Below are 10,947 nucleotides of genomic sequence, written 5' to 3' on the forward strand. Positions count from 1 at the left end.
TCAAGATTTTTAAATATTCAAATATCAAAATAGTCGTCATTCTTTTACCATCATTACAACAAAATCGAAGTTATAGGATGCCAATAATTTATAGGTATCCCAGTACACCACTTTATATTATTTTAGTATAAGACCAAACAATAAAACATCATATTTAAAAGTGTTGTTATAAGTTTATAGAACGCTTGTGGACGTCTTAACAAGTTTTGTACGACATTTTTAACACAAAAAATCGTATTAGCTATTTTATAGGACATTTTTGATAAATATCTTGTTGATCTCAATCATTAGATTTGTAAATAATACTTACAGTATCATATCAAATACTTAGAAGAGGAAGTTCTTGTTTACCTTGTTTTACAAGGAGTATATAGATGAATTTCATCCATCAGATATGGTTTCGATACAGTAACATCTGAACCTCACGTCTTAGGTCTCGGATGTAATTAATCGGATGACCTTGTATTAATTATATGAAGCCAACTATTTTGTCTTTAAGTATTTACCTTCGGATTGATAAAATCTCCTACTCTCTTTCGAGTTAAAAAGACTCGATATCCATACTTTATAACAAGTCATTTGGTATTCAATGAAGCACCTTCATAATATTTCTATAGTTAGAAATCTGATTTATAACTTATATTTTGGAATAGAAAATGATAGGATTCTAACTTGTAAAAGTCTTGTAACTATTTTTATTGATCCAATTGCAAAATGCCTTCAAAAAAACCGAAAACAAGTTAAAGTAAGGTCAAGATCGTTAGCATAGCGGATTGGTTTGTCATCTAGACAAAAAGAAGATCAATACAAGAGAAAAGTCAACTAGTAGTCTGACAAATATTATTAATGGCAAGCTAGATTTTCGAGTACATTTTTCAGCAAGTTTGGCTCAACAACTCTCTAACCCATCTTGGTATGAGAACATGCACAACATGTCAGTCAAAATAAGTTCAAAATTACTACTTTATTAGTGTCATACTTTATTTACTATTCCCTCGGCATAGAGAAAGTTAAACAAGTGTCTACATCAACTTCAAAGGTTGAAATGAAGAGTATTAGCATGCATGAATTAGCAAATCAAATGAAGACACACGTTAAAGTTATACAGTATCATTTAATGCAATGAGACTATAAAAGATCATCCTTGTCATTCATTGTTACTCATCTATTTTGAAAGAACTTTTTTGTGAGTGTTTCTTAGGCAAAATAGATGTCAATATCTGAAGAAATTCCTTTGTCCTTTGGATATGAAAAAATACTTTCTTCTCCCACTCTTTTTGGTTCACGTCCTTCATGTTCCGTCTGCATACCAATATGTTCATATTTTCACTAAAGGGTTGCCATGCCATCTGTTCAAAAACTTCCGATCCAGTCTCAACATCTGCCTGCCTCCCGTTCCAACTGTAGGGGTGTAATACGATAATTATGCATCCAATTATGCACCTAATTGATTAGGATCAATCATGTCTAATTTACCATAGTTAGGTGATTCAGTTTTCATTCTTTTAGGTGCAATCACTCTATATATTCTTGTATATTGTATCATTAAAAATCAAGGAAAATACAATTAATTAATACCTAGTTTGATAAATTTGACACTATGCTAATTTATGCTCAAACCTTAGCCTCCATATTCTTTTATGTATATAAAAAATATTACTGATTTTTAAATAGGATATGATAAAACAAATCTTTGACTATAAATTATAAATATCATTTTTTTTATTTATTTACCGAGAATGTTTGTCGTTTAATATTCCGTCAATAAGATAAAATTAAGGTCGTCCCTTAACATGTTAAATGTGAGATTTTGAACAGGTTTCTCGAAATTTTGGAGCCCAAATTATACATCTGTTTAGGGTCTTTTTATCGATTTGTGTAAAACTATAGCCGAAATTATTTAGGCTCAAACCAGTAATTGTTTGGTTTTAGGTTCAAATCATTAATGGTTTAGGTTAGTTTCAGATTATTAATCGTTTTAGGTTTAGCCCATTTTTGTTCTTAACATATATTCTCTGTTATCTCATTTATGCAATGTAATCAAAAATTTTGGTTATAACAAGGTCTCCAAAAAGATTGTAACGTCTCTGAATAAAATTACTCGAATTGAATCTTCAATTACTTTTTGTGGCACACACGCTTTATATCTTAAATACTACGACTTCGATTATTCTTCAAATACTTGAACATGTGCAAATTGTTCTTACAAAATAAAACAAAATTATTAGAATATACCTTGGGTCAGGGTTTTTGTCTGTCAATCCACTACAACAAAATTGGGTTTTACACCTCAATCTTTAAGCGTCCCAATAAACTGCTTTATAGAACTTAATTTATAGGACCAAAATATAAAACGTCATATCTGAAGGTGTTGTAATAAGTTTATATGACGCTTTTTGACATCTTAACAACTGTTTTATGACATTTTTAATATAAAGTGTCGTATTAGCAACTTAATATGACACTTTTGAGAAAGTGTCTTATAAACTCAATTATTTACAGGACATTTGTTTTTATAGGACAGTTTTTCAAATAGTGTTCTATAAAGTTGCTAATGAGACGCTTTATATTAAAAGTGTCCTAAAAAACTTATTACGACATAAAAAAAATGTTATATAAACTTATTACAACACCTTTGGATAAGACATTTTTTTTTTTGTCCTATAAACTAAGTTTTATAAATAGGTCTATTATGACGATTAGTGTCCTATAAACCCGATTTTGTTGTAGTGACCATCAAAACTGTGAGATTCACAAAGTGCATAAGAAGAATGAGGAGTAGGGGTGAACAAAAAACCGTCAACCCGCGAAACCCGCCCAACCCAACCCTCTAACAACCCAATTAAACCCAACCCGTCTACCCGCCAAACCGTCCACCCGCCAAACCGCTAACCCGCCAATTAGGAGGGTTGAAATTGGGTTGAGCCTAGCTCAACCCGCCCAACCCGTCAACCCGCCGCTAATATATAATTTTTATAAAATTATATATATATATATRTATATATATATATATATWTWTWWTRTRTATATATATATTAATAATGTATAATTTTATATAATTTTTATTGATATTATATTTTGTTCCATTTTAACTAAACGTATAGGTTACCAAAAGAGATTCACGATCAAAGGAATGATGACAAAGAATCTAATTAATAAGRAAAATTATTGATTTGTTTTGTAGAAAACAACAAATTGATATGTTGGAAAATATGAATGATATTAATAGATATTTGATGGACGAATCCATCAATCTATGACGCTTTTAAAGAGTTACATTAGAAAAATGTCTTATCTAAAAGAGTTTCAATATGTTTATAGGATGGTTTTGGACGTCTTAACAAATTCTATGATGCTTTTAAAATAAAGTGTTGTATTAGTTATTTTATACAACACGACTTGAAAAAGTGTCATATGAGCATAGKTGTCCTATAAATAGATGAGTTTACGGGACACTTCTCAAAATGTTTCCATAAAATAACTAATACGACGTTTTATTTAAAGATCATTTTAAAACACTTGTTGAAACGTCCAAAAACGTCCTATAAACCTATTGTTACGTTTTTAGATAGGACATTTTATAGTATGGTCTATAAACATAAGTTTTATGAATTATTTCATTCGTCAAATTATRTAAYTACTAACCCGYCAACCCAACCCAACCCGCCTCAACCCGCAAGGGTTGGGTTGGGTTGGGTTATACTTTTGAATGGGTTGGGTTGGGTTGAGATTTTCCAAACCGCCATAATTGGGTTGGGTTGTAAAATTGTTGTGAACCGCCCAACCCAACCCGCGTCCACCCCTAATGAGGAGAGTAATTTGTATAACACTAATTACACCAACAAAAATAACAAATGAAAACGTAAATTTCACATCTTTTCAACCAACTCATTTTTGCAAATTTCTCTCGTCATGCTACATGTGTAAGCAATTACGTATGCATTTGCAGGGTTTCTTTCAACTCGCATTTGTGCTTGAGATTCTCTACACTTAACAAATTCAAATACGTTTTCTCTTCCACGTGTTCAATTTTTCAACACCATGCATCCTTAGCCATTGCATATACGCATTCAAGTATATATATATACACACACACACTTGGATTTAATACATCTACCCAACTGATATAATTCATTCTAACCCAAATACCTCACTCTCCTACTCTCAATCACACAAGCATCTTCAAATCATCAATGGCGTCTAAAGAAGATCTTGTGCATGTGTTTCTAGTCACCTTTCCAGCACAAGGCCATGTCAATCCACTGCTCAGACTAGGTAAACTCATAGCTTCAAAGGGTAACCTGCTCGTCACCTTCTCTGCCACCAAATACATTGGAAATAAAATGAAGAAAGCAGGTGCCGCCGTCTCTGGTGATCCTACTCCGGTGGGCAACCGAGGTGGGATGATCCGCTTTGAGTTCTTTAACGATGGATGCTCCGAAGATGACGATGAGGAAATCCATGACCTTGACACTTATTTACCTAAGCTTGAGGCTTACGGAAAGAGATCACTAACTGTAATCATCAATCACCATGCACAAAATGGCCGGCCGGTTTCATGCCTTATCAACAACCCTTTTGTGCCCTGGGTTTCCGACTTAGGAGAAGAGCTTAACATCCCTTCAGCAATGCTTTGGGTGCAGTCTTGTGCTTGCTTCTCTTCATTTTATCACTACGAGAATTTATTAGAACCTTTTCCAAGCGAAAAACAACCAGACATCGAAGTTCAGTTGCCAAACATGCCGGTGCTGAAGTCCGATGAGGTTCCGACCTTTTTACATCCCTCAACGCCTTATCCATTCTTGAAAAGAGCCATTTTAGGACAGTTCAAGAACTTGTCAAAGACGTTTTGTGTATTAATGGAAACATTTCAAGAACTTGAAGATGATCTGATCAAGTACATGTCTCAAATATGCCCTATCAGACCTGTTGGTCCGTTGTTCAAACACCCATTACTTGAAACTAGCTCCAATATCTCCGGAAACTTGATAAAGGCCGACGATTGTCTGGAGTGGCTCGACTCAAAGCAGCCTTCATCCGTGGTTTACATATCGTTCGGAAGTGTGGTGAACTTGAGCCAAGAACAATTGACTGAGATGGCTTATGGGGTTTTGAATTCTGGCGTGTCGTTTTTGTGGGTCATGAGGAAGGGTGATACTTTTAATGGAGTGAAATCTGGCAGGTTGCCGGAGGGGTTTTCGGAGGCGGCGGGTGACAAGGGGATGGTGGTTCAGTGGAGCCCACAAACCCAGGTATTGTCCCACCCTGCGGTGTCTTGTTTCGTGACTCACTGTGGGTGGAACTCTACGATGGAGGCGTTGTCGAGCGGTGTTCCGGTGGTGGCGTTCCCGCAGTGGGGGGATCAAGTGACGGATGCCAAGTACTTGGTTGACGAATGGAAGGTCGGGATTAGGATGTGTAGGGGTGAAGCTGAGAATAGGGTGATTGGGAGGGAGGAGATCGGGCAGTGCTTAAAGGAGGCAACTAATGGTGTCAAGGCGGCGGAGATGAAAAGGAATGCATTAAAGTGGAAGAAAGCGGCGGAGGCGGCGGTGGAAGAAGGCGGAACATCCGACCGGAATATTCAAGAGTTTGTGGATGACATTATGAAGATAAGACGATCCACAAAGACTCCTGTCGACCAATTGCAAACTGCCACCTAAGCCATAATATTGCAAAAATGGTGGATTCACTGTCAATTTATAAAAATAAATCTACAATGTTTTTGAGTTTAAATTACTACATATTAATATAATATTTTTATAATTAAATATAAAAAGTCAAACAATTTGTAACGTATTGTTCGGTAAAAATAAGTTATCTTATAAGTTCATTTATTTTTTGGTACACATTTGAGTATCTCTATGCATTTCATCATTCCACCGGAAAGAAATATTGTATCAGACGACTCATTGTCTTCTTATAGTTGGATCTCCAAGTTCAAATCCAAAGAAGAATAAAAATCCCCTTGTGGCCACGAAGGTTGAAATGCGATGACTCTGGACTACCCGTAAAGCAGATCGAAAGATTAATCGGCTTACATAACGAATTAGATATTTAGGTTAATAAAAAAAAATATCAAATCCATTATCTCTAACGGATTAAATTAGATTTTTCTCTTATTTGTTTCCGTTTCTATTATTTTCTTAACGCTTTCTTTCAAATTCAACTAATTAATTTTATATATTTGGACTAAGAAATAATCTTATTTTTAATCAACACTATATTTAGATTATATGTAATAATAAAATATTTTAATTTTCATTAATTGATAATAATAATATTTTATATCGTTAGTTTATTGTATTATAATTTAGTTTTTATTCGTGTACTTATTCACATGTGCATTATTTAATGGTAACATATAGAAAAACATACATTTTTATTAAATATATTTAGCTATTATAAATAGTAAAAACATCACATGATTAATTAGTTATTTCTTAAAATAGAAAGTACCTCCATGCTCTTTTTTGTCCAATTTTGACAAGTTAATCACAACCATGTGCGATACTTTGTTACAGGCCATCAAGGTATTATCAGATTAATTTTCTATAGTATTTTTTTTTCATTTCTTCTATAATTCAAAAAGAATGTTAATACTTCATATCAAATCATTGCTATTTGACTCGGACATGTTCTAAAAAGTCGAGGTATTTCGAAATGAGTGTTCTTGTATTTACATATAACGAAGGTATTCTCGTTTGAACCTATATATATATATATATATATATATATAATACTAATAAATAAGTAACTTTGAGGACACGTATCATGTTTCTATGTGACGGTTGTTGATTTTTTTCCCGCCTAAAACACTATTTTCGATTGCGACCCCCAGACTTACAACATAACTCTGGAAAAATTCACGGGAAAAAAATTCCAGCGAATTTTTGAATCATTTTTCACAATTTTCGCATTTTTGAAGCATTTTTCACAAAAAAATATTACCCGGGAAAAAAATTTAGAAGAACATGTAGGGGCTGTTTGGCAATTGCTGAATGGTTTGGTGCAAAATGGTTAAGTGGTCAGAATGGTTAAGAGGACCAGAATGGTTAACTGCTGAATGAAATAATGTTGTTTGGTAATTGTTCTCTGAATGACAACAAATTACCATTTTAACCCTCTGTATGATTTAGTATGAAGAAAGCCTATGCCAGTTTCCTTCAAAAAAGAAATGATCAAAATGTTTGATACAGGAGTGTGTGAAAGGATTTCATTCATGTATTGTTACCATAGGGAGTTCATTCATGTATTCCACGGAAGCATGATTCATTAAAACCAAAATCTCCAAACAAAATTAAAACCAAAATCTCCAAACAAACAGTAAACAAGTAAATACTTGTATCCAGCAGTTCATGTCACTTTCAGGCACCAAGGATGAAAATTGTTCCAGCAGTTCATAGCAATAAATGACAGTAAACAAGTAAATCCTTGTATCCCAATTCGTAGATAGTTCCTTAGATAGTAAACAAGTAAACCTCTTAGTTCAACATTCATTTTGATGATTTATGAAGGATACAGTCCCTTCATAGCATTCATCAACACCAAGATTTCATAGCATTCATTTTTACCAAGCCCTGTTAAGTTGAGGAAAACATTTATGGGCTTCTGCGAATCACGAAGGGAAGTGGGGAGGGCCAAGAACATAGGCCCCAACCAGATCACTGTTAAGTTAGGGAAAATATGTGGGAAGCAAGATCGAAAACTTACCAGCTTGTGTGGGAGACGACGGGACAGCAAGGGGGCTGTGGAGCGGGAACGATCGAGTGGGAGGAGGCGGGAGGAGGAATGATCCAGTGGGAAGAGGCGGAATAAAGGAGCGGGAACAATTTTGTTGAGAGGGCAAAAATGGAAGAAGATACATCTGAACCATTTAGGAGCCCCCTAACCCCTAAATCGTTAAGAGGATTTTGTCATCATTAAGAGATTCTTATTTTTTTGCCAAACAGCTTATACCTCTTATCGATTAAGAGTTTTTCTCTTAATGTCACCATTAAGAGGCAACCAAAAAGCCTCATACTCTTAGTACTTAATTAATTAATAATAATGTGAATTTAATTAATTTATATAGTTATTAAAAGAATATTAATACCTTATTAATTAATAATAACATAAAGTTAATTAATTTATAACATCTATATACCTAATAAATAAGTAACTTTGGRGACACGTGTACTTAGTTAATTAATTAATTAATAATAATGTGGATTTAATTAATTTATATAATTATTAAAAGAATATTAATACCTTATTAATGAATAATAACATAAAGTTAATAAATTTATACACACACACACATCTATATACCTAATAAATAAGTAACTTTGGGGACACGTATACTTAGTTAATTAATTAATTAATAATAATGTGAATGTAAATAATTTATATAATTATTAAAAGAATATTAATACTTTATTAATTAATAATAATATAAAGTTAATTAATTTATACACACACATCTATAATACTAATAAATAAGTAACTTTAGGGACACGTGTCACGTTTCTGTGCGACGGTTGTTGATTTTTCCCGCCTAAAACACAATTTTCAATTACGGCCCCCAGACTTACAACATAACTATATATATATATCTATACACTAATAAATAAGTAACTTTAGGGACACGTTTGCTTAGTTAATTAATTAATTAATAATAATGTGAATGTAAATAATTTATATAATTATTAAAAGAATATTAATACTTTATTAATTAATAATAATATAAAGTTAATTAATTTATACACATACATCTATAATACTAATAAATAAGTAACTTTAGGGACACGTGCCACGTTTCTGTGCGACGGTTGTTGATTTTTCCCGCCTAAAACATAATTTTCAATTACGGTCCCCATACTTACAACATAACTCTGAAAAAATTCACGGGAAAAAAATTTCCCATGAATTTTTGAAGCATTTTTCACAATTTTTGTATTTTTGAAGCATTTTTCACAAACAATATTACCCGAGACAAAGACCCCAGCCAGGGGCTGCCACCCCTTGACCCCGCCACCCGGGGGCGCTGCCCCCGGACCCTTTCTGTTAGGAGCTTCGTCCCTAAATCAAAATAAACTCAAACAAGTGTGCACTCCGCACATGTCTTACGTGTTCAATATTTGTCATGATTACATTGGTCAACAATTTAATCCCATTACACTTAAATGACATTAGTGATACAAATCATCAACATGAAGTCATCAGATATTGGTTATTTCTCATACTTACAACATAACTCTGAATTATCCTGTTCCAAACTTAGTTATATAGTTTATTCCCAGACTTAGAATACAACTCTAAACTCCTCTTCAGAGTTACGTTTATGAGTTATAAGAAATCAAAATTCTTGTGACTCAGAGTTATGCTCTTAGATATTTTCTAGACTTATAAGACAACTCTGAATTCCTCTTATTCAGAGTTAAGTCCAGAGTTATTTTCCATTCTAACAATAAAATTCCGAATTCTTGTGTTTCAGAGTTAATGTCCAGAGTTTTTCTCATTTAATAAGAGCCAAGGACAATCATTATCAAAAGTTGGTTTATTTCTAAGACAATGGAAAATTTATACAAACTTGTAGCATTGGCTAATTTTAGCAATTAACTCTTGAAAAGAACTTCACATTTGTAGCTAGATTGGTCGTCTTGATTTAGAAGTCTTGCAATGCTAGATATTGTCCGTCGTGAACTCTGGAGAATTTCTTAGCCCTTGTGTTTGTCAAGCCTGATTATGTCCTTCATACAGAGCTTAACAGAGGTTCTGCACGTGCTATGCGGTCAATCTGAACCAGACTCCGTGTTTCATGCAGCGCTGCACAGATGTTCTGCATTTAAGTCTTGAGAAAGAACTATGTCTCTTCACGTAATGCGTCGAGGCTCTATCTCTTACTCCGAAGATGGCCTTCAGACTTGTAACTCTGAATAGTTTCCGTCTTAATCTCTGGAAACTTTCTTTACGCTTGTGTCCTTGAAGCCTGATTTCGTTTTTCATACAGAGCTTAACAGAGGTTCTACAGGTGCTACGGGGTCATTCTGACCCTGCCTCCGTTCTTCACACAGAGCTTCATAAAGGCTCTGTACTTGTCTTGAGTAAAAGTTCTATCTCTGCATGTACTACCCAGATCCTCTTATTCCCTTTGCTTGTCTCATACAGAGGTATACAAAGGCTCTGCATGTACTACACAGCGCTGCATATTGGATCTACATTGTTCATCTTCATTTAGAAGTTTTTCTTATCATCGAAGCACATGTCGTCCTTTTGTATATGTAACATCTAATTCTCGAGTAAGAGCATCTTTATGTCAAAAATTTGATCGGACTTGTACTTTTGTCTAAGTTTATAAATTACCTCCGATTATTAATTCTTTATAAAATACATATCAGTTTCGTTTAATTTGTGTCATTAACCCGTGTAATACACGGGTTCAAATACTAACCAAGATTTTTGTGTTAACTTTATTAACCAAGTTCAACCAATCATATTCTATCTTTTCTTTAGGTTCATATATAACTCATATATTAATGACAATGGTAATTAAGTAATTTGTCATTTATGTAACTCCCAAATCACAAATTGGGAGTTACAAATCTGAAAATCTTAATAATTGATGATTATGTAATATTGATAATTTTTTTATACGTGTTCATGTTTTGTAATTTCGATTTATTCTATCCATAATGATATTGATTTTGTAATTGTTAAATAATTTCCGATTGTAAAGATTTCGATATCATCCGAGTAATATGGATACACCTATTGGAAAACAGATCGACAACAATGAGAATGAAAAGGTTAAAATCGTCTACGACTACAATCAGAATTCGAATTCATATGTAATTGTTAAAGAATTGTTCACAAGTGTTTATATTGTGTTCATATGTACACTAGCTGCATATCTCAACATTGGTTTGCTTCTGAATGTGTTCATAATGAAGGAACTATTGTTCACAA

At 33.4% G+C, this 10,947-nt stretch overlaps 1 protein-coding gene across 1 annotated transcript; it reads left to right on the forward strand.

Annotated features, from left to right (window-relative positions):
• Positions 1-4,193: 4,193 nt before the first annotated feature.
• LOC112516293 (gallate 1-beta-glucosyltransferase-like) lies at positions 4,194-5,663 on the forward strand. The gene has a single exon (XM_025123310.1). The coding sequence runs from the start codon at positions 4,194-4,196 to the stop codon at positions 5,661-5,663; it is 1,470 nt and encodes a 489-aa protein (XP_024979078.1).
• Positions 5,664-10,947: the final 5,284 nt, after the last annotated feature.

The sequence above is a fragment of the Cynara cardunculus genome, assembly GCF_001531365.2.
Source record: "Cynara cardunculus var. scolymus isolate 2C chromosome LG 8, CcrdV1, whole genome shotgun sequence".
NCBI classification, from domain to species: Eukaryota; Viridiplantae; Streptophyta; class Magnoliopsida; order Asterales; family Asteraceae; genus Cynara; species Cynara cardunculus.

Excerpts from the sequence above, each read along its gene's own strand:
- LOC112516293 (XM_025123310.1), top strand. The coding sequence starts at position 4,194 with ATGGCGTCTAAAGAAGATCTTGTGCATGTGTTTCTAGTCACCTTTCCA.